We start from the raw sequence: 24062 nt of genomic DNA, 5'->3' as shown, positions 1-24062 counted from the left end.
TAAGTGACTTGCCCACAGTCACACAGCTGACAAGTGGCAGAGCCGGGAGTCGAACCCATGACCTCTGACTCCGAAGCCCAGGCTCTTTCCACTGAGCCACGCTGCTTCCCTGCTTTGTGTGCCTCATCTTTCTGCTTCTTTCCCACTTTTCTACCTTCTTGCCACTAATCATAGACCATTCAATGACATTGTATCTTTATTAATCAGAAGAGTTCTCCTCAATTTTTTTCCTTTTGTTGTACTTAATATGAACTGCTATTGTACATCCCAAGCCCCGAGTCCTGTGCTCTGCACATCAGAGCTCAATAAATACTATTGAATGAACTGCTATTACTTTACAAAAAATTTACTAGTAATACACAGCTTTTTTACAGTTCAGTTCATCTTTAGCACCGTGATGACACCACCAGTCCCACCTCTACATTAAGGTAAGGAGGCAGTATAATCTAGTGAAAAGAGCATTGGCCTGGGAGTCAGAGGACCTGGGTTCTAATCATGGCTCTGGCACTTGTCTGCCGTGTGACCTTGGGCAAGTCACTTAAATTACCTATGTCTCAATTTCCCCACCTGTAAAGTGGGGATTATAGCCCACTTCCCTCCTACCTAAACGGAGATCCATATGGGACAGACTGTTTCCCAACTGATTATCTCGTATCTCCCCAGGACTTAGAACAATGCTTGGCATACAGCAAGTGCTCAACAAATACCCCAATTTAATTAATTAATAAGTGTAGTGGAAAGAAGACCCCCGCCCAGCCCCCATCTCCTTTTCTCATTAAAGAACTCCAAAACACCTTTAGCAAGTACCAGAAAAAGTGCTGAAAAAACACAAGGTAAATCCTAACTACCCAGAAAGGGCTGGGTTCTAAGGATCTAACCTATTGGGAAATAAATCACTTTGCAGAAAAGGAAAACCTGGGAATTCACTTTCATGGGGGTTGGGGGAAGGAAGGGGGGCCTTATGGTGAGCATCCGAATCCAGATGCCTCTTGCTGAGCCCACTAAGCCAGCCTGAAAGTGGGCTGCGGATGGATGTGGCTTCTTCAACACCAGCCTCAGGCAGGAGGTAACATCAGGAAGAGAGAACAGAGGAAAAAAAAAATAGCAGTGACCAAAGAGACTTTTGGAAAGACATTTTCACATCAGCATCTGAGTCTAAGGGAAGAGGAAAGCAGCCCAGACCACAGATCACTATCCTCTGCCTCATGGAATGACTTTTCCAGCATTCTGTCTTTCCCCTCACCCTCCTAAATACACCACCAGTCTCTAGGTTTTAGGCTGTAGAAGTGTTGATAGCAAAAATGACTTGATATTTAGGAACCTGGATTGAATATGTGAATAATGATTTCTTTACTTCTCCTTATCACTTATGCCTTTTGGACTTCCCATTCCTCTGTTTTTCCTTCTGTCCTCCACCTTCTCCTAGTTTTCCTGTTCAAATGTTTGTTAACCTCCTTTGTTTGAAAGTTTTCTCTTCATCACCTTTAGTGCTATACCTAATGCTATACCAAAAAAACAAACCACCCCACCCACAAAATGAACCACTGACTTTTTATTATATGTTATTTGTTAAGCCTTACTATGTGCCAGACAATGTGGTAGGGTAGACACAGGCTGGGTCAGAGTCCCAGAGTCCCTGCCCCACATGGGGCTCACAGTCTTAAACCCCATTTTACAGATGAGGTAACTGAGGCACAGAGGTGTTACAAGACTTGCTCAAGGTTATGCATCAGACAGGTGGAGGATAAGGAATTAGAACCCAGGTCTTTCTGACTCCCAGGCCCGTTCTCTAGCCACTAGGCCATGCTGCTTCTCTTCTTTGGCCACGCTGCTTCTCTTCTTAATAAGATGTAGTAGAATTTCTAAACAAGTACTGGCCAAACCCAACTAGTCCAACATGTTGTATGTGCAAACAAAGGATTTGTTATATGTCATTATCTAGTTTTATTGACTAATTTTCAATTAAAAGCCACAAAAGCCTTAGAGAGGTGCCACAGAGTCTCTTAGCATGAGAACCTGGCCTTTTTACTACTAAAGCTTTTGGAGTTCTCTCAAAATATACATGGCAGAAAAAAGAAGAAAAGAAAAACAAGACTACTAGCCGAACAAAACATTTACTTGCAAGTGGTGTGAGAAGCCCCTTGAAGCACAAATACTGGAGTTATATTTTTTTAAGAATCCTGAAAAGTCGATCCTTCTGTGACTGCAAGACACTTATACTAGGTACTACAACACAGGATAGGCAAATAATATATGCTGATGGAATCTCTGGTCAGAAAGGACAAGCTTCAGTTCTGAGATTTCCAGACACCAAACCTAAATGGAGAAATCTGTTACAATGATAATGGTTTATGCAGCAAGCACAGGGGCATCCTCTCTTCCCTGCCAGACTTATTCCCACAGGGGCACAGAGTGCAAATGAACAGACAGGTAGGAGCACAGCACCTCGCAAAATCCATGTTTATTTTGTTGCTGTTTCTTTCCATAAAGGAAACACTTACAGCCAAACTGTGGCTCCGACTTGGAACGCACCCAAAACGGACCACAGCCCTCCCCAAACTCAAAGCTCTCCTGAAAGCCCATCTCCTTTAACATACCTTTCCCAATTACTTCCCAGTATCCTAAGTAACATAAACCCATCAGCCATCATCAGCACTTAGATACCTACATAGATTAACGAGTCCCTTGGAGGCTGGGGGCCATGCTTAGATGTCCTCCAACGGCTTGGTACAGTGTTTTGCATGTACGCATTTACTACGTACTATTATTTGTACTACTACATGTACGCGAAATAGTGTGGCCTAGTAGAAAGAGCACAGGCTCCAACAGCTGCCTCAACTTCCCCATGTCTCAGTTGCCTCTTCTGTAAAATGGGGATTCAATGTCTATTTTCCCTCCTAATTAGACTGTGAGCCCCGCATGGGGCATGGGACTATGTCCAACCTGATTATCTTGTATATAACCCACCGCTTAAGACAGTGGGACACATAGCAAATACTTACAAATACCGTAAAATGTAAAATGGGGATGAAGACTATGAGCCCCACATGGGACAATCTGATCACCCTGTATCCTCCCCAGCGCTTAGAACAGTGCTTTGCACATAGTAAGTGCTTAACAAATACCATTATTATTATTATAATAAACATTTAATTGTACATAGTTATCTGGGTTACTCTGTAAATACTTTTATGTCAGCCTCCCCTGCCCACAAGGAACTTACATTCTTAATGAGGAACATGTCACCGCTTGTTTCAAAACTTCCCAAGAGCACTCCGTAGATATTACTATTACTCCAAACTATGGAATGCTCCATAGATATTACCACTACACTATGTCATCGCACCATGACCCAACACAGATCTACAAGAAGTCATAGAATTCCTAAGTAGCACCCACCAATGACCCGATGAGAACCGAGACAAAGAAAATCCAAATCAGAAGGTGAGCACACCGTTTAAGAGACTATCAAACACTTTGTCAGAGAGGCACGATATGAGGCTCCAGATCAAACTAAAAGTCTAAAGAGTTTGCGATGTTGTCTAACCTCCTCTACAGCTGCGGGACTGAGAGACCTGGAGCCCCCTCAGGTGCTAGGGCCTGCTTCTTGAGCAGTTCCACTGGCATCATTTATGGACCGCACTCAATACCAGACGCCAAGACAAGCTCATGAACAAGTGAGTTCTGGAGTGAAGTCAGTCCCTCTGGTATCAAAGCTATGCTCACCTTAACGCAGTTGCATCAGATAGGTCACATGAAGAGAATAAGTGACAGTGGGATACCAAATCAACTATTTGTATGGAGCTTGAAACTGGGAAACCGAAAGACAGGAAGGCTGAGGAAATATTTTAAAGCGAGACAAAACAAAGTCTTAGATCATGACGCATCCCAGCCGAAAACTACAAGTCAAATGCTGAGGACAGATCAGTGTGACATACAGCTATGAAGAAAGGAGTGGCTCCGAGTTCAAAATTTCTTTATAAATGAGGGGCAGGGAAAAAAAGAGAAAAGTGGAGGCACTGCAAACAAACACAGCGACACAACAAGGAACAGCCTTTTAAAAAAAAAATACAAGGTCCAGCTGGGTGTCTGGGTTCTATGGCCTTCCAGGCCACACACACAACTCTACACAACTCTACAATATCGCCAAGATCCGCCCTTTCCTCTCCACCCAAACGGCTACCTTACTATTACGGGCTCTCGTTATATCCCGGCTAGACTACTGTGTCAGCCTTCTCTCTGACCTCCCTTCCTCCTCTCTCGCCCCGCTCCGGTCTATTCTTCACTCCGCTGCCCGGCTCATCTTCCTGCAGAAACGATCTGGGCATGTCACTCCCCTTCTTAAACAACTCCAGTGGTTGCCTATCGACCTCCGCTCCAAACAAAAACTCCTCACTCTAGGCTTCAAGGCTCTCCATCACCTTGCCCCTTCCTACCTCTCCTCCCTTCTCTCTTTCTACCGCCCACCCCGCACGCTCCGCTCCTCTGCCGCCCACCTCCTCGCCGTCCCTCGGTCTCGCCTATCCCGCCGTCGACCCCTGGGTCACGTCCTCCCGCGGTCCTGGAACGCCCTCCCTCCTCATCTCCGCCAAACTGATTCTCTTTCCCTCTTCAAAACCTTACTTAAAAATCACCTCCTCCAAGAGGCCTTCCCAGACTGAGCTCCTCTTCCCCCTCTACTCCCTCTGCCATCCCCCCTTTACCTCTCCGCAGCTAAAGCCTCATTTTCCCCTTTTCCCTCTGCTCCTCCACCTCTCCCTTCCCATCCCCACAGCACTGTACCCGTCCGCTCAACTGTATATATTTTCGTCACCCTATTTATTTTGTTAATGAATTGTACATCGCCTTGATTCTATTTAGTTGCCATTGTTTTTACGAGATGTTCTTCCCCTTGACGCTGTTTAGTGCCATTGTTCTTGTCTGTCCGTCTCCCCCGATTAGACTGTAAGCCCGTCAAACGGCAGGGACTGTCTCTATCTGTTGCCGACTTGTTCATCCCAAGCGCTTAGTACAGTGCTCTGCACATAGTAAGCGCTCAATAAATACTATTGAATGAATGAATGAATGAACTCTACGTGAATGTCACTGCCACTGGTGTTCTTCAAATATGAAGGACAACTATATAATGTCTAGGTAGATGACGCCATCTTCACCGGCTTTTTTCCCCAAAGCCAGATACTGTTCAGGATTCTTGTTGGGCCTTTCCACTTCACGGGATACCCGAGGTGGCTCCTTAGTCAGATACCTTCCTTCATCACTGGTGGCAGAGTGGCCAGAGGCAAAACCAAAACTAAAAATTCAGGCCTCCTAAATCCTAGACCTGTGCTCTTTCCACTGGACCATCAGTAGGGTTTCAAAGTCAGGAATTAAACCCGGCAAAGGGTCATCCTTCATATAATTACAAAATTGAGGCAACTCCTACCAAAAGCGGTATTAAGCATGGAAATATAATTCAATCTCTGCTGAAGTGTAAGTTTCCTGAGGGCAGAGATCCTGTCTTCTAACTCTATTGCTCTTCCAATCAACAGTATTTATTGAGTGATTAAGTGCCAAGCACTGAAGCAAGTACAATAGAAAAATGTGATGCAAACAGTAGGTACTCAATAAAAATGCTGATTGATTCTCCCAAAATGGAGTGTTTCAAGAATGTAATGCCTCTTATTAAGGGAACCTTGCATTTTAGGGTGTCTGCCTTTATCAATGTCATGCACACAACTATTTCTTCTAACACTGCAATTAGTTCTATATAAATAGATATGTTACCTAAAGAACAAGCCCTAATTCTTCTGCCTTCCACCCCCTAACTGCAGGAGTCCTCCAGGCCTCAGTTCTGGGTCCCCTACTATCCTCCATCTATGCTCACTTCCTTGAAGAACTCATTCGCTCCCACAGCTTCAACTGCCATCACTATGCACATGTTACATCTCCAGGCCTGACCTTCTCCTCTACAGTCTCTAGAAATTCCTCCTACTTTCAGGACATCTCTACTTGGATGTCCCGCCGACACCTCCAACTTAACATGTCCAAAAAAGAACTCCTTATCTTCTTAGCCACATCCTGTCCTCCCCTAACTTTTCTATCACCAGAGACAAGCACCTAAATCCTCCCTGTGTCATAAGCCCGTAAATTTGGTGTTATCCTCGACTTGGCACACTCATTAAACCCACATATTCAATTTGTCACAAATCCTGTGGACTCAAACTTCTCATCAATAAAATCCACTCTGTCCTCTCCATCCAAACTGCTACCACGAAAATCTAACCTATTCTTGCTAACCTCTCTGCCACCTATCTCTCCCCACTCCAGTCCACACTTCACTCTGCTGCCAGGATCATTTTTCTTTAAAAAAAAAAATCAGTCCATATTTCCTCACTCCTCAAGAACCTTCAGTGGGTTGTCCATCCACTTCCACATCAAATAGAAACTTTTTACCGTAGGCTTTAAAAGCACTCAATCTTACCTTGCCCCTTCCTACCCTACCTCTCTGATTTTCTTCAACAACCCAGCCCATGCACTTCGCTCCTATACCAAACTACTCACTATACCCTTGATCTCATCTACCTCACCGCCAGCTCCTGGCCCACATCCTGCCTCTGACCTGGAACTCCCTATCCCTTCACATCAACAGACTGTCACTCTCTCCACCTTCGAAGCCTTATTAAAATCACATTTCCCCAAAAGGGTCTTTCCCAACTAGCCCTCATTTCCCCTTCTCCCTCTCCCTTCTATGTTGCCCTTGTACTTGGATTCGCACCCTTTATTCATCCCATCCTCAGCCCCACAGCACTTATGTTTATATCCAAAATTGACTTATTAATAGCTTCTGTCTCCCTCTCTAAAATGTATGTTCCTTGTGGGCAGGGAACAGTCTATCAACTCTTACATTGTACTTTCCCCAGTGTTGAGTACAGTCCTCTGCACACAGTAAGTGCTCAAAAAATATGATGGATTCATTCGATAGCACTGTTCTACTCAAAACATAATGAAAACCATACACTAGGAGACAACTGACTGGACTTTTACCTTTAAAGTTGACTAAGCTGAGCCAAAAATTGACATTTCTCCCATCAGCCCCCCCCCCAAATGTGATAGATGGCTCTCCCGAGCATCACTCTAGGCTTCAAGGCTCTCCATCACCTTGCCCCTTCCTACCTCTCCTCCCTTCTCTCTTTCTCCCACCCCGCACGCTCCGCTCCTCTGCCGCCCACCTCCACACCGTCCCTCGGTTCGCCTATCCCGCCGTCGACCCCTGGGTCACGTCCTCCCGCGGTCCTGGAACGCCCTCCCTCCTCACCTCCGCCAAACTGATTCTCTTTCCCTCTTCAAAACCCTACTTAAAACTCACCTCCTCCAAGAGGCCTTCCCAGACTGAGCTCCTCTTCTCCCTCTACTCCCTCTGCCACCCCCCCTTTACCTCTCCGCAGCTAAACCCTCCTTTTCCCCTTTTCCCTCTGCTCCTCCACCTCTCCCTTCCCATCCCCACAGCACTGTACTCGTCCGCTCAACTGTATATATTTTCATTACCCTATTTATTTTGTTAATGAATTGTACATCGCCTTGATTCTATTTAGTTGCCATTGTTTTTACGAGATGTTCTTCCCCTCGACTCTATTTATTGCCATTGTTCTTGTCTGTCCATCTCCCCCGATTAGACTGTAAGCCCGTCAAACGGCAGGGACTGTATCTGTTGCCGACTTGTTCATCCCAAGCGCTTAGTACAGTGCTCTGCACATAGTAAGCGCTCAATAAATACTATTGAATGAATAATTCCCACCTACTCCAGGAGGCTTTCCCAATTCCCCTAGTCACAACAGACCATCAAGTCACCTCAAGGACTTGCAAATTATTGATATTCCCCTCAGCACTTATCTATAGTTTGATGATTAATGAGTTCAATCATATTACATTGAACACTTACTGTGAGCTAAGCACTGTACTAAGCGCTTGGGAGAGTACAATATAACAGGACACATTCCTGCCCACAACGAGCTCACAGTCTAGAAGGGGGGACAAACACTAATATAAATAGATGAATAAATAAATAACAGATATATACATATATAAATATATGAGCTGTGGGAACGGGAGGGAGGATGAATGAAGGAGCAAGTAAGAGCAGCTCAGAAGAGTAAATGACACAAAAGAGTAAAAGTGGCATGTAAGAGCGGGAAAATTAATTTATTCTATCCTACAGGCAAATTTTCCTATGTCCATCTCCCCCGCTAGAGGGTAAGGTCTTTGTGGGCAAGGGAACAGGTCTCCCGCTACCGTTACACTTCCCCAAGTGCTTCCTACAGTGCAGAGCACCCTGCAGGCTCTAAATACATTCCTCTGCTATGGTCTGGGAGTCAGAAGACCCAGATTCAAGTATCACCTTTGCCATGAATCTAGTGCACGACCCAAAACAAGTCCCTTCACTTCTCTGGGCCTCAGTTTCCTCATCTGTAAATTAGGAATAAGATAGTGTACCCCGTGGAACAGGGAGGGACCTCAGATTCTCGTTACCTGACACCTACCCTAGCCTAGGAGTAAGGCTGCTGGTAGCCTCCCAAATGTGTTATTCATTAACATTTGAAAACTCTTCATTTAACATTTGAAAAAAACTACAGGATGACACCTAAAAATGTTAAATCTCTCTGGGTTGCGACAAAGGGTGGAGGGAGTAATTCTAATTGGATTAACCACTAACTTCTGGGGTTTTTTTCCAGATGATATGAGTCCCTTGTCTGTCAGACCAGGTGGACAACATTTCAATATAATCAGATTATGCGATCCTTTCTTGAACAAAAGAGATATTTGAGCTCCAAAGTCTAACAGTCCAAATCCTACCTACAACATAATTATTTCACCTTGGCCCCAGTGCTCCTTGCTAAAATGTTACATTCATGTATGCCCTCAAAGGAATTAACTCTTTCATCGCCTCTCCTTGGCATCAAGTGTCAAGGCAGAGCAGACAGGCCTCTTCCCTAACACTTCCCTCTCACTTCCAGACAAAAGCCACCACCCAGGAACGAGAGACTTCATAAACAAATGAAGGGGTCCACATTGCTGTAGCTGAGTGCTGGAGAAGGTGAGAAGAGATTAGCTGCCAGAGGCAGAAGCTGTTGACGTGAACCAAGAAGACCACCAACTCTTGAGAAGACAATGAGCTAGCTCCCAGTTACCTACCAGCTGGGTAACTGGTAGTACTCAGTGTAAGCAGCAAGGGAAGCTTGTGAACAGCTCCACTATGTCAAATTGATGCTTGGAGCAGCAATGATTGGTAAATTATTGGGTGAGTTGCTACAGCAACTCTAATTCTCTTCCCCTCTTCAAATCCCTACTTAAAACTCACCTCCTCCAAGAGGCCTTCCCAGACTGAGCTCCCCCCTTTTTCCCTCTGCTCCCTCTAACCCCCTTCACCTCTCCGCAGCTAAACCCTCTTCTCCCCCCTTTCCCTCTCCTCCTCTCCCTCTCCCGTCCCACCCCCTCAGCACCGTACTGGTCCGCTCGACTGTATATATCTTTATCACCCTATTTATTTTTATTTTGTTTATTTTGTTTAATGAGATGTACATCACCCTGATTCTATTTAGTTGCCATTGTTTTTATGAGATGTTCTTCCCCTTGACCCTATTGCCATTGTTCTTGTCTGCCTGTCTCCCCCAATTAGACTGTAAGCCCGTCAAAGGGCAGGGACTGTCTCTGTTGCCGACTTGGACATTCCAAGCGCTTAGTACAGTACTCTGCACATAGTAAGCGCTCAATAAATACTATTGAATGAATGAATAGAGCCACTGGGCAATTATTTCTTTATTTCTTCTTTCCAACCTCACTGAGGAGGAGTGCTGCTAGAAAAAGTCCGGTTGATCAGCCTAGAAACTCCTCTCCAATCCTGCCCTTCATTTGTTTAAGAAATCTCTCGTTCCTGGGTGATGGCTCTTGTCTGGAAGTGAGAGGGAAGTGTTAGGGAAGAAGCTAGCTTAATAATAATAATGGTATTTGATAAGCAGTTACTATGTGCCAAGCACTGTTCTAAGTGCTAGGGTAGATTACAAGGTTATCGGGTTGTCCCATGTGGGGCTCGCTATCTTAATCCCCAATTTACAGATGAGGTAAAAGAGAAGTTAAGTGACTTGCCCAAAGTCACACAGTTGACAAGTGGAGGAGCTGGGATTAGAACTCACAGCCTCTGACTCCCAAGCCCATGCTCCTTCCACTAAGCCACAGATGCTTGCTCTACCCTGACAATGACAGAGTGTAATTTCTTTGGTGGCATAGACAAACCTAACGTTTTAGCCAGGAGCATTATGGCCAAGGTAAAATTATTTATAGTGATATCTGAGTCCCCTTCTAGAATGTAAGCTCACTGTGGGCAATTATTGTTATATTGTACTCTTCCAAGCACTTAGTAGAGTAAGCACTCAATAAATACAACTGAATGAATGAATGCCCCTCTCCATACCCACATCCATCTCTATGACCCTCTGGATCCTTGGAATTCCAGACCAAAATACCCACAACCTCTTTCACTTATTCATTCATTCATTCAATAGTATTTATTGAGCGCTTACTATGTGCAGAGCACTGTACTAAGCGCTTGGGATGAACAAGTCGGCAACAGATAGAGACAGTCCCTGCCGTTTGACGGGCTTACAGTCTAATCGGGGGAGACGGACAGACAAGAACAATGGCAATAAATAGAGTCAAGGGGAAGAACATCTCGTAAAAACAATGGCACTCCCGCCTACGACAACCTCTCATCCTTTCTCTTCAGAGAATGAGAGGCAGTACCACTGGCTCTTACTTTTGGAGTCTGAGCTGAGTCCTATAGCCAAAGCAATGGTTCCCAGTGGCTCCTCAGGAGCCTATCAGGGCTGTTGGGAGGAGTCCACTGGACTAGATCCTGATTGGGACAGCGTAGGAAACAGAGGGAACAGAATGACAAAAGATGAACTGGAAAACACTGGGGGGGTGGCAAGAGGGGAGAAAGGAACTGGAGAAGTCGTTTGAATATGTGGAAAAAGTGGAATTTGGAAGCAATGGGACTGAAATCTAGTGGCTTGATTTGATAACTACCTGTCTAAATTAGTTAGTTGGTTAAAAAAAAATGATATTTTTAAGAGCTTAGTAGATGCCAGGCATCGTACTAAGCTCGGCAATGGATATAAGATAGGTTGGGCACAGTCCCTGTCCCATATGGGGCTCACAGTCTCAATCCTCATTTTAAAGATGAGGTAACTGAAGCACAGAGAAGTGAAGTGACTTGCCCAAGGTCACAGGGCAGACAAGTGGCAGATCCAGAAGGTCCTCTGACTTCCAGGCCTGGGCCCTTTTCACTTAGGCCATGCTGCTTCTCAAGCTTGACTTGGAAGTCTACCAATTCTCAATAAAAGTAGAAGACCTAGTACAATCTAATCCACTCATGAGCAGGTACCAGGTCTTCTGCTTTTATCTTCCCAAAATGGCTAGTGCAGTGTTCTGCACAAAGTGGGCACTCAGAGAGTACTGAAGATGAGTCCTTAAATAATGTTACCATGCAGGCTTATGACGCATGCCTCAAACTACACTGCAATTGTTATAACTGACGCAGAATCATGGTAAGCACCAGACATTTAATATGCTGTGCAAAGTACCTAAAGCTCCCAACTTTGGAAAAAATGTGCCAAAATTAGCTCTTGGAATCAACATTTTCCAGATTACTAGATTAACAAATTGCTTTGGAGGCTAGCTCTGTAAGAAGAGATTTTGAAGCCAAATGGAATTTATTCACACGGTTTTAAAAATGCAGTTAGAGGTGCTTACCCAATTTTAGACATCAACTAAAAATTTAGACAAAAGTGTCAGCCAAGAGATAGTATACAGTCATATCATCGGCACCATCACATTATGGGTATGTTCTGGAAAAAAAAAAAGAAAAGAAGGGCCACTACCAAACAACATCTTATTGCTAAGCGACTCATGGGAGGCCAAAGAAGTTTAGGAATTTACAGTATATAAATGACAGGATTCATTTCAGCCACAGGACATTAAAAGGAACCCTAATATTCAACAACATTCACCATGGCCTTCAAATCCCCACAGGACTCACTATGGAATACTATTTGCCTTGGGATCAGAAGATACTGAAGACAAAGGAACACACCAAAACTAGAAAAATTACTGTGTAACTGAGAACTGCAAAAAAAAAGTCAGCTGCCCAGTTTAGACCATGCGGCTTCACCATAGCCCCATCGGCATACAGCTGTGCTTAAAAGGTCAATTCACGCAACAATTCTGAGTGTCTGAGCAGTACCAAGGGTATTCACCTATTCCACCAAAAATCCATCAATAGCATCCACGATATCAGGCAAGCATCACACTTTAAAAAGCACAACTGAATATGATTACTACAGTCCTCCTTTTCTTCCCATTTCCATTTTAAAACAGCTACAACCACCTCAAGAGGGGCACTTTCTAGAAAACTAATGACTACCTGAGGTTGTTAACCCAAAGGCACAGCCTTAGGCCACCAACGATGTGGAGAATGCTCTGGGCCAAGATAAGTCTTAGTTAAATATTACTTGTTTATAACCCAACTAGAAAAGAATCATTCCAATGAATATGAATAAATGCAGGAGTTTAAACTCAGTAACACCGCTAAAAAGCAAACCGATGACATTTGTTGGCCTATTCCCAAATTCACTCTTCCTCTAACAAGTGACCATACTATTAATAAAACAAGGAATTGCCAGCACAATCCATATGGCTGATCTCCTACTTTTTAAGCAGTACTCTCTTTTCTTTGCCTCCTGGAATTTAACACCATCCACTGTAATTTAAATACCGTGGAAAAGTGTAACAAATGTAATAATATTACTCTTTGATGTCACGAAATGCTAAGCTTTTTTCTTTTTGTAAGATTGCAGCTAAATGTTGCTATGAAATGTGACGTCAACTTCCTGGATCCCTGTCAGGATCCTATATTAGCGGTGTTAGAATGAGAAGGCAGTACCAAAATGATCGGCCACCAGGAGAGAAAATTTTGTTCTTTGCTTTGTTTTGTTTTTTCATTTTGGCAAATGTGCAATAAAACTTAAAAATCTATTGGAGGTCCCAATCCCAAGATACTACCAACAGGTAGGGCTGCTGCAGTTCAACTGGTGCATGGGGATTCAGCATCACACGGGCAAGAATACCTTGGGCTTGCTGCGGTCTCCCAAGGGTTTCCTATCACCAGCTCAGTTTCCTGTCATCAGGATCCTTCCAAAATTCCAAACTAACTTGGAGAAAAAATACGCTCCTCCCCACATTCTCCACCTGCCTGCTGCAACTCCTACTTGGAAGCGGGGTTGGGGGGGGGGACAGAAACGGAAGGGGGGGAGACAGACGGGATGCCGAGAGGCCAGCAAGGGCCCTGTCAAAAAGCCTTAGTATTTCCCTAATGTTAAAGGTTGCCAGGCAATCAAGCAAGATAGCAAGGCACTGGGCCTAAAAGGTGGCCAGGCCGGAAAGAATTTTAATAAGCTCTGACCCCTTCCCCCGCCCCCACCCCTACAAAGGACATACTCAACCATCTTATAGAAAATGCCAATTTTCCGGTGAATTCTGAGCTCTCTCTGCAGGTAAACACTTGTTATGTTAGCATAAGGGTAGCAGAAAGAGGTGGGGAGTGAGTGTTATACTTTCTAACGTATGCGCACGGGCTGCTCTACAGTTGCTTTAAACAGGTAAAAAGGGGCATTTTCTTTAGTTAGTAAGACTAGCACGATCCAGCAGCCAAACTGTACCCTTTCCCCATTCTGATTGGCTTCAATTATGACTTTCAGCAATATCTTACAGCGGTTCCAACATGGTGCTATCACACTGAGTTTCCTGATGCTGACAGCAGGGTCTTCCCCTGTTACGTTGAGGTATTTCAGACATTTTTAGAGACATCTTAAAGATTAATGGACGTGTCAAACATACAGGAGTTACTGTGATCTTGGCATAACACTAGTTATCCTTGAATGTCCTCTCCTCCCACAAGGAATACCTTAGTTTGGAAGTGGCCGTAAATTCCAAGGTAAAAGACGTATCTGAAAGGATGAATTTCGATTATACAAACGATAAGGAGTATCTGAAAGGATGAATTTCGATTATACAGACGAAAGAAGTATCTGAATGGATGAATTTTGATTATGCAAACGAAGACAACCCCCCTGTGACTGTCAGCTCGTAAGGGAACCGGTTTTCAAAAAAAAACACACAAAAAACAAGTGGCCCCTTACAGGTGGAAATTTCACTTTCCCCACAGACTGCCAGATATGAGGAGGAGCACGCCAGACACCACGGCTCTTTCTGAAAACAGTATCGTCTACTAAAAAAGAGAATCTTCTCCGGGGGTCTCCTGAGAAGATGAAAACCACGAAGGCGGACAACCGAATGGAGGGAGAAAAAAATAAAATCCAAGATCCGCTAGCGACTCCCGCCCGCCACGGCCGGTAAAGTGACTTCGGTCACAATCGGGGTTATCTGACTTTCCACCTTTTTTTTTTTTTTTTTTAGAAAAAAAAAATCGCATTCGCCTGGCCTAACGTAGGCCGGGCCTTGAGGCCTGCAGGTAGAGTGGGCTGCATTGGCCGGGCTGGGGGTTTTCGACGAAAAGGCCGGTCCTGCCCATCGGGTCACCGCAAGCAACTCCGGGAGAACTAAGAGGGGCTATCCGATTTCAGAATCGAACCCGATCGGCCATTAAAATCGCGCTTTTTTATGGAGGGGAGGGGGGCCCGGGCGAGGGAAGAGGCCGTGACTCTCCCAGGATGGTGCCGGCACCGGGGCGCTCTCCGTCTCACAATAAAGCCGGGCTCCATCCGGACGAGGGGGAGGGAGACCCCACGGCTCCGACTCAGCCCCCCAAATGGAGCGGGAGGTCTCGGATGCCCAGACCCGGGGTTGGCGCTGACTAAATCCCGCCCTCGGGGAAGGGAAAGCCCCTTCGGGGGAGTTCAATGAAGACGGAGGGGCCCGAGCGAGGCCTCCCTCCCGATCGGCCTGAAAATCCGAGCCGGGCTCGGGGGGGAGGGAGGAGCGGGGCTCATTAGCCCCCCCCTCATTAATGGCCACCTGTAATGAGGAAAGTTTGGTGGAGGGGGGGAGGCCCGGCCGCCGGGGCCGGAGTCCCGCAGGGAGCCGGGCGGTGACTCCGCGGCTTCCCTCAGGTAACCGAGCGCGCCCAGGCCCGTCCTCCTCCTCCGCCACCATCACCCACACGCCACACACCCCCCTTCTCGGGAAGCACTAGGCCCGCACGCTTCGGCCGGACAAGGCACACTTCCCTTCCCGGCTCCCTCCCGTCAGGCCGGGGCGGGGAAGGAAAAGGACCGGCCCTCCCCTTCACCCCCGACAAGAGGCAGAGGCGGCGGCGGCGGCGGCGGCTACTTACTTTCATTTAACACCTCCACCAGGTCTGCGCAGTTCTCGCACATCGTTCAGCCGCCGCCCCCCCTCCCCCGCTCGGATCGCACCGACTGATCCCGACCGGAGGGGGGGGAGGGGGGGAGGGGAGGGAGGGGGGAGGGGTTAGGAGAGGCGAGGGGGGAGGAGAGAAACTGGCCGTCCCGGGGAGCGGGGGCGGCGGGAGGGGAGGGGAGGGGAGGGGGGGAGGAGGAGGTGCGCAGGCCGGAGGGGCGCGGAGGCGCCTGCGGCGGGGAAGGGAGGGGGGGGGACGGGAGGGGGGGAGGGAGGAAGGGGAGGGGGGGGTGGGGAGAGAAGCAGCAGAGTCACTTCACCGACCAGACGCCGCGGCCGCCCCCGACGCCGCCGCCGCCGCCATTTTACTAGCGCGCTCGGGCCGCGTTCGGCTGTTTCCGACGGAGCTCGGAGCCGAAGGCGGCGACTCTCGCTCTCCCGGCCCCCCCCCACCCCCTCCTCACCGCCCACCCCGCCGCCGCCGCGCGCGCGCACGCACGCACATCCGCGCGCACGCACGACCTCTCCTGGGGCTCGGCTCCCCGCCCTCCCTCCCTTTCCTCTTCCGCCTGCCCCTCCCCCTCCCGGATCTCCGTCCGGAGCCGGAAGGAAAACACGCGGCGCGCGGCGCGAGGCGCGCGAGGGATTGGGGGGGGGCGGGACAAGATGGCGGCGCCTGTGGCGGTTTATCGCCCCCTCCCCCCCACCCCGCTTCTCCTCAGGGAGACGCTCGGCGGGGGCGCCTCCATTCATTCAGTCGCATTTTAATAATAATAATGTTGGTATTTGTTAAGCGCTTACTATATGCGGAGCCCTGTTCTAAGCGCTGAGGGAGATCCAGGGTCATCAGGTGGTTCCCCCGTGAGGCTCCCAGTCTTCATTCCCCATTTTACAGATGAGGTCACTGAGGCCCAGTGAAGTGACTTGCCCAAGGTCACACAGCTGACATGTGGGAGAGCCGGGATTTTATTTTATTGAGAGCCCCCTGTGTGCGGGGCTTGGGGAAATACAGCCCAGCAATAGTGAAGAGGCAGGCCCTGCCCACAGCCGGCTCTCAGGCTAATAATAATAATGTTGGTATTTGTTAAGCGCTTGCTGTGTGCAGAGCACTGTTCTAAGCGCTGGGGGGGATACAGGGTCATCAGGTGGTCCCACGTGAGGCTCACAGTCTTCATCCCCATTTTACAGATGAGGTCACTGAGGCCCAGAGAAGTGAAGTGACTTGCCCACAGTCCCACAGTTGACAAGTGGCAGAGCTGGGAGTCGAACCCATGACCTCTGACCCCCAAGCCCAGGCTCTTTCCACTGTGCCACGCATGGCCTAATAATAATGATGATGATGATGGCATTTGTTAAGCGCTTACTATATGCCAAGCACTGATCTAAGTGCTGGCGGGGGGGGGGTAATCAGGTGGTCTCTTGTGGGGCTCACAGTCTTCATCCCCATTTTACAGATGAGGGAACTGAGGCCCAGAGAAGTTAATAATAATGCTGGTATTGGTTAAGCGCTTACTATGTGCCAAGCGCTGGAGGAGATACAAGGTGATCAGGTTGTCCCATGTGGGGCTCCCAGTTTTTCATCCCCATTATACAGATGAGGGAACTGAGGCCCAGAGAAGTTAATAATGCTGGTATTAGTTAAGCACTTACTATATGCCAAGCGCTGTTCTAAGCACTGGGGGAGATACAAGGTGATCAGGTTGTCCCACGTGGGGCTCACAATCTTTAATCCCCATTTTACAGATGAGGGAACTGAGGCCCAGAGAAGTTAAGTAACTTGCCCAAAGTCACACAGCCCAACAAGTGGTAGAGTCAGGATTAGAACCCATGACCTCTGACTCCTAAACCCATGCTCTTTCCACTGAGCCATGCTGCTTCTCAAGTGACTTGCCCAAGGTCACACTGTTTTGTTGTCTATCTCCACCATTAGGCTGTGAGCCCATTGTTGGGCAGCGATTGTCTCTATCTGTTGCCCAATTGTACATTGCAAGCGCTTAGTACAGTGCTCTGCACTTAGTAAGCACTCAATAAATACGATTGAATGTATGAACGAATAAGTGGCAGAGGTGGGATTAGAATTCATTCATTCATTCAATAGTATTTATTGAGCGCTTACTATGTGCAGAGCACTGTACTAAGCGCTTGGGATGAACAAGTCGGCAACAGATAGAGACAGTCCCTGCCGTTTGACGGGCTCTTTCCACTGAGCCACTCTGCCTCTCTAAGTGGAAAGAGCCTGGGCCTGGGAGTCAGAAGGTCCCGGGTCCTTACCTTGGCTCTGCCACTTGTCTGCTGTGTGGCCTTGGGCCAGTCACTTCACTTCTCTGGGCCTCAGTTATCTGTAAAATGCGGATGAAGACTGTGAGGCCTTTGCGGGACAGGGACTGTGTCCAACTCGATTTGAGCACTTAGTACAGTGCTCTGCACATAGTATGTGCTTAATAAACACCATAATAATAATAGAAGGGACTGTGTTATGTCCTGATATATCTTGATATGTCACTGACATTATTGACTCCCCCTGGCCCACATTTCAACAGAAGAGAAATGGAGGTTTTGGAGCACCATCCTGTTGTGGGGGGCCAGGAGGAGCTGCCAAATCCCCTCCTCCCCCTTTCTCTCCATCCTTTTCGGAACTGGAGGGGCTCTTAGAACAACGCTTGGCACATAGTAAGCGCTTAACAAGTACCATAATTATTATTCTGGGTGGATGAGTGGGAGGAAGGTGTAGGGTCAGATGGGGTCAGAGTGCTCAAGAGAGAGGGGGGAGATTGACCCAGTCCTCAAGCAACATGACCTAGTGGCAAGAGCACAGGGCTAGGAGTCAGACGATGTAGGTTCTAATCCCGGCTCCACCACTTGTCTGCTGTGTGACCTCGGGTAAGTCATTTCCCTTCTCTGGGCCTCGGTTACCTCATCTGTAAAATCGGGATGGAGAGTGTATCCCTTGGCTGACTGGGTCTAACCTGATAACCTTGTATCTACCCCAGCTTTTAGAATGCTGCTTGGCAGATAGTAAGTGTTTAACAAGTACCATAATAATTATTATTATGGGTGGATGAGTGGGAGGAAGGTGTAGGGTCGGTCAGGATCAGGGTGGTATCCCTTCTTCCAGCAGGCCTGCTGCTTCTATCTACCATTTCTCCTGGCGGGGATGGGGATGTTGAGAGTGAAGCAAGGAAATGCGCTCAATTTGGGGCCGGTGGGTCTCTCTGGATCCTGGCCCTGCCTCCCAGCAGAAGCAAGGAGATCCCCCTAGAACAGTGAAAGCGGGGGGGAGGGGGCAGTGTGGTCACACTTCTCATTTCATAATCTACTGTGTTAAAAGTAAAATATATTTTAATTTAGGTCAGACTACAAGAAGTTTTGATCTGGCCCCCAGGTTAGTACTGTGGAAGGAAAGGGAAGTAGGCTTGAGGCTTCATCAGATCTGTTTCCCCACAAAATTTGATATTCGCCTGCAGAAAAGAAAAGGATGAAATGGCTATTATGCCGAAATGATGAAAAGAAGGTATTCTGCGTAAATTTCCAAACTAGGTAATCTATCATTCCCTCTAGACTGTAAGCTCGTTTGGGCAGGGGATGTCACTCTTTATTGTTGTATTTTCCCAAGTGCTTAGTACAGTGCTCTGCACACAGCAGGCTTTCAATAAATATGATCAAATGAATGAATGAATGAGCCTCATTTTTTCACCAAGTAGAAACTGTGTCAGATTTATAGAATCAGTGCTGGCTCTCCTGATCCCTTCCCATGCAACTTTGCTTTTTTTTTTCTATTTACCCCCAGCCTAGCACAGCCTCAGTGATGTGCCCAAATCCACCTTGTGGAAGTTGCCAAAATTGAGGTAAGGGATGATAGAGTGAGCTAACACATGGCAAACAATGGAACTCGGACTCCCGATTCCCTTTGTGATCTTCCACTAGCCCAACTCATCTCACAACATACTCCCCAGTGAAATCTCATTCCAAAAGAAAACCGACATGGGTACTGGAAATGTGGATACAATCAATCAATTGTTTTTATTAGGTGTTTGTGTAGAGTACTTTGGAGGGTACAATAGAATGGAGTTGGTAGACATGTTCTCTGCCCGCAACTAGCTTATGGTTTAGAAGGGGAGACAGGCATGAATATAAATAAATAAATTCCAGTTATGTACTTAAGTTGTGCGGGGCTGAGGGGTGAATAAAGGGAGCAAATCCAAGTGCAGGGGCAGCAAGAATCCAAGTATGCCTACTGATCTTTCTTAATACCGAGAATTGTGATCATTTTTAATGAAAATGGTTTGAAATGAGTGATTAGAATTTGAAAACAGCTCTATTTAGTGTTCAACTTTGAATCTCTCAAGTAAAAGTGGAAAACTACATTCCTAGTATTTAGAACACTGACAAGCCATTTCCAAAATGATTGGCCTTTGATTGTCTGTGGATTTGAAAATATCATGACACATTTAAAGTGACAACAACACTGAGGTGTTGCTCTCCACCCTAGAGGTGTGCCTCTTTCCGTCCTGCATAGTGGTGTAACCTGTCCACTGATGAGTAGTTTTGCCTTGGCTCTTTCTTAATGTCCCTAAAGTCTGCACGATGCCTTGGCTCAAACTGAGCCATCCCATCTGCTAAATGTTAGTTTGGTCCATCTGATGCTCAGGCTTCCTACCAGTCACTCTGTGTTTTATGACCTGAAATCTATTCCTACCCAGTAGTTAAAACAATTCTTTAGGGTCACTCTGCTGCTCTCACTCCCTTTGCTCTCCAGCTTGTAGAATGAGGTATTGGCAAGCATAGATCCTAAAAGGAGTGACTGTGCTTGTTTGGTGAACCCGTCTTCCCAGTTGATGTTACCGAGCACAAGGGCAATGCTCATGAAATTATTCTGAACATGAGAATTTAATGGAGTAAATACAAGATTCAACAAACAGCTGCAGGCTCGTCACATCAGCGTGGGGATCATGGGCCAAGAGTTGGCACCTCAAAGGTCAATCAATCAACCAGTGGTATTTTTGGAGCGCTTACTGGGTGCAGAGCACTGTACTAAGCACTTGGGAGAATACAACAGTTGGTAGACACATTCCCTGCCTTCAACAAGCTTAGTCTAGAGGTCCTAACAGATGGGCCTCTGTTTCCTGATGTATTGGAGCCAACCCCAGCAGCAGTTTAGAACATTCATCTTCCTGATTACTCTGCTCCTTTACAAGCCTCCTCCCTCTCCTCTTCTCCCTCCCTCTCCCCCCATCTCACACTGAAGAGGAGATAATGCCAGGTGACATTTTCAGCCTGTTCCCCCATCATTATTCTCTGCAACCCAAGGTTGACTGCTACCTGAATCTGAGATTCACCTTGTTCAGCCTTTACTCCAGGAGAAGTGAACCTGTTCTGCTGTAGTTTGTTCTCAGTCCCACTCCATTTACAGGAGCCCGAGTTGGAAAACTTCCAACTGATGTGAATTAGCTGGGTTTCCAGCATGACAATTTGAGGATATAAGTTTTGAGGCTCAGGTCACAGTATCAGTGTCAGGGGGCACACCGACCATGTTTCCTAATTTAATAGTAGCACCTATTTTGGTCTTATACTCCACTTCAAGCATAAATAGAAGACAGTGTGAACTGGTGGAAAGACAGACCAGACTTCTTAGTCTCAGCTTACTTTTGGCTTTATTCTGTGACTCAGGCAAGTTATTTAACTGTTCTAAGAAATGGGGAAAATAATGCCTCTCCCTTCCACAGGGATCTTGTGAGAAAAATGAAATAATTGAAATGTGTTGTGGAAAAATAAGTGCTGTACATATTGAACATATGGATTTTTATTTCTGTTAACTGCCTATGAGCACTAGGTTGAAGAACTCAAATAAAATATCATATTACTATTTTGTATGTCACCACCTACTGGTGGAATTGACCTATAAATCGAACTCAGCAGTACTCTTCAGGTAGGATAGAATTTGAATGGGGGAGGTTTTTAATCATTTAACTAGAAAACCTCTAATTTGATTTTTTTTAAGTCTAGCTGCCAAAATGGAAAATGTATTGCCGATCAATGATGATATTGGTATTCCTTCAGCACTTACTATGTGCCAAGCACTGTATTGAGTGCTGGGATAGATACCAGATAATGCCAGATTGAGTCTCTGTCTCACGTGGGGCTCACAGTCTAAGTCATTTTTCAGATATCAGCACCTAAAGAAAGAACCTCGAGTGGTGACTGGATATTAGGGTAAAGAGACCACATAAATTTAAGGAAGTTAATTTTGGTTAGAGACTTGACTCTAGAGTCTGGTGCTTGTCTGTTCTCCTCAACCCCTTCCCAGCTGTGTCAAGTGAGTATTAATACCTATAAAGCTATTAGATCCTGAGATGTATCCCAAAACAGATTCCATGGATAGAGTAGGTTGTTCAATAACGATCCTACAAATCAAAGCTAAAATGAGTTTTAAAATGAACTTGTGAAATTTGGCCTTCATTAAAATAATGATGAAATCTGATCATTACTACCCCATATATTTTAGACTGAACAATGTTGTTTACAATAATTGGTATTTGTTAAGCGCTTACTACAGGCACTGTACTAAGCACTGGGGTAGATACAAGATATTCAGGTTGGACAAAGGCCCTGTGCCACGTGGGGCTCACGGTCTAAGTAGAGGGAGCAGGATTTAATGTCTATAACATGTCTGGACCAGTTCATGGGAACTAGCAGAGACAATCTTAGGATAGTCTTAATGTTGGAAGTATGTTCTCAAGTGTCGTTACTCAAATTTCTCCAAATATGAGTTATCTCTGTCTCATCTTTTACAGTCTGGTGGGGGAAAAAAAGATATTTAGAAAAAAATTACATATTTTATAATTACATAGTTGAAATATGTATGTGTCCATGTAACATGACAGAAGTAAAAAAGATCAAAGGATTATGGATTTCCTAAAATTCTCAAATTGGGTGAAAGTCAGGATACCTGTTATTCTTCCAGTTCTGTAACTTCCTGTGTGACTTTGACCAAATAGTTTAACCTCCCTCTACCTTAATTTCTCCACCTCCCTATTTACTTTGAGTATACTGTGAAGGCTAGCTATTTTTTAAAAGAGCATTTTGATGATAGGCTTTTAATTGGACAGCATTGATATCAATTTAGAAATACTTCATTTCAACAATGCTTTTCTTTTTGCTCCACTAAGCACCTTATTGTATTGGTAAGAATATTCTTTTTAGAATAGGGAACTCCTCCATCTTTGCAGTTCAACTATTGCATCAGCCTCTCCCCGTTCCAGTCAGTACTGCCCACCGCTGCAGGGATCATCTTCTATTGCTCAGCTCCCAGCTCTCCGCTCCTCATAACTCTCCACCCGCTTCCCATGTCCTTTTGCATCAACTCCTCGTACTTAGCTTCAAAGCTTAACACCAATTCAACCCATCTGCTCTCTTCCCCCACTACTCCCCGCTCACTGTCCCTGGTCCTCTCAAACTAAGCATCTCACTGTACCTCGCTTTCTCCTGTTGCACCTCTGCCCCCTCATTCTAGGCCATTCCCTTGGCCTAGAACTCCCTCCTATCCCAAATCCAATAGAATTCATTCATTCGGCCAGTCAGTCATATTTATTGGGCACTTGCTGTGTGCAGAACACTGTACTAAGTGCTTGGGAGAGTACAATATGACACTATAACAAACACATTCCCTGCTCACAACGGGCTTACAGACTAGAGAGCTTACGGTCTAGAACACAGTTCTCCCCACGTTCATAGCCCTCCTAAAGTCCCATATTGTCCGACAAACTTTCCGCAATGAGCTCTTAGCAGGCCAAATGGTACAAACGCACTAGCCATCTCCAATACTTATGTATTTTACACCTCCTCCCCAGTACTTTTGTATCATGTTATTCAATTGCTTACTTCGATCACTCTATTTGAAAATACCTTTACGTTTCCCTCCCCCTCACAAGGTCTTTGTGGGCAAGGACACCTGCCCCTTTTCTGTTTTGTGCTTCGTGAGCACTTAATACGGTACATTTCACCTAGTGGGCACTCAATAAATACTACTACTATTTCTAAGACTTTTTTTTTCCCCCAACCAGAAGACTGTCCATAAATCTGACCATCCCCAAGCTTTAGCAATTTTTTCTTCCTCTAAGCAATTTCAGAACACGTCATCTAATAGGATTTGTGCCAACCTATTTCTAGCATTTAAATGAACAGTGATCCAACTACGGAAAGGCAAAGTATGTTTTGAATCAACTGCCGTCTGAAAGTAAGTCAATTTTGAAAAATCCCACCAATGTTTGTCATTCCCTGAAAAGGCAAAAAGGAGTACTATTAAAAGGTAATTCTGTAGTTGAGTTGAGAACTGTATTAAAAACTATTACTTTATGTGCCTTTAAAAAAGATGATTTATCTTGCAATTAAAAAATGGGATGTGCCAGTTCCCTCTTCTCCACTTCATTCATGGGGACCCAGAACTAAACTGGAAGGACACAGGTATGAGAATTAGGAAGGATTTCAGCATCTCTGTTTCTTCAGTGGATGGAAGCTATGGAAGTTTTGGAACTTCTACAGGAACATACAAAACTACAAGTTAGTAATAGTGCCTCTTCCTGTCATCCCCACCAGAAAAGATCAAGCCAGGGTCATCTGGAAAGAGGGCCAGAAAAGCATCTCCCCTCTCCCCACTA

At 46.0% G+C, this 24062-nt stretch overlaps 1 protein-coding gene across 5 annotated transcripts in view; it reads right to left on the bottom strand.

Annotated features, from left to right (window-relative positions):
• USP34 (ubiquitin specific peptidase 34) overlaps positions 1-15477 on the bottom strand; it is a 180576-nt gene extending 165099 nt beyond the window's left edge. For all 5 annotated transcript variants that reach the window (XM_029071971.1, XM_029071974.1, XM_029071975.1 and 2 more), the window contains exon 1: positions 15383-15477. In XM_029071971.1, the coding sequence (XP_028927804.1) occupies positions 15383-15425 (43 nt within the window). In that variant the 5' untranslated portion in view covers positions 15426-15477. The remainder of the gene's footprint in view (positions 1-15382) is intronic.
• Between the last annotated feature and the right edge of the window lie 8585 nt (positions 15478-24062).

The sequence above is a fragment of the Ornithorhynchus anatinus genome, chromosome 9 (genome assembly GCF_004115215.2).
Source record: "Ornithorhynchus anatinus isolate Pmale09 chromosome 9, mOrnAna1.pri.v4, whole genome shotgun sequence".
Taxonomy (NCBI): Eukaryota; Metazoa; Chordata; class Mammalia; order Monotremata; family Ornithorhynchidae; genus Ornithorhynchus; species Ornithorhynchus anatinus.
Note: the sequence above shows the minus strand (reverse complement) of the source record. Positions and strands in the feature narration are given on the sequence as shown.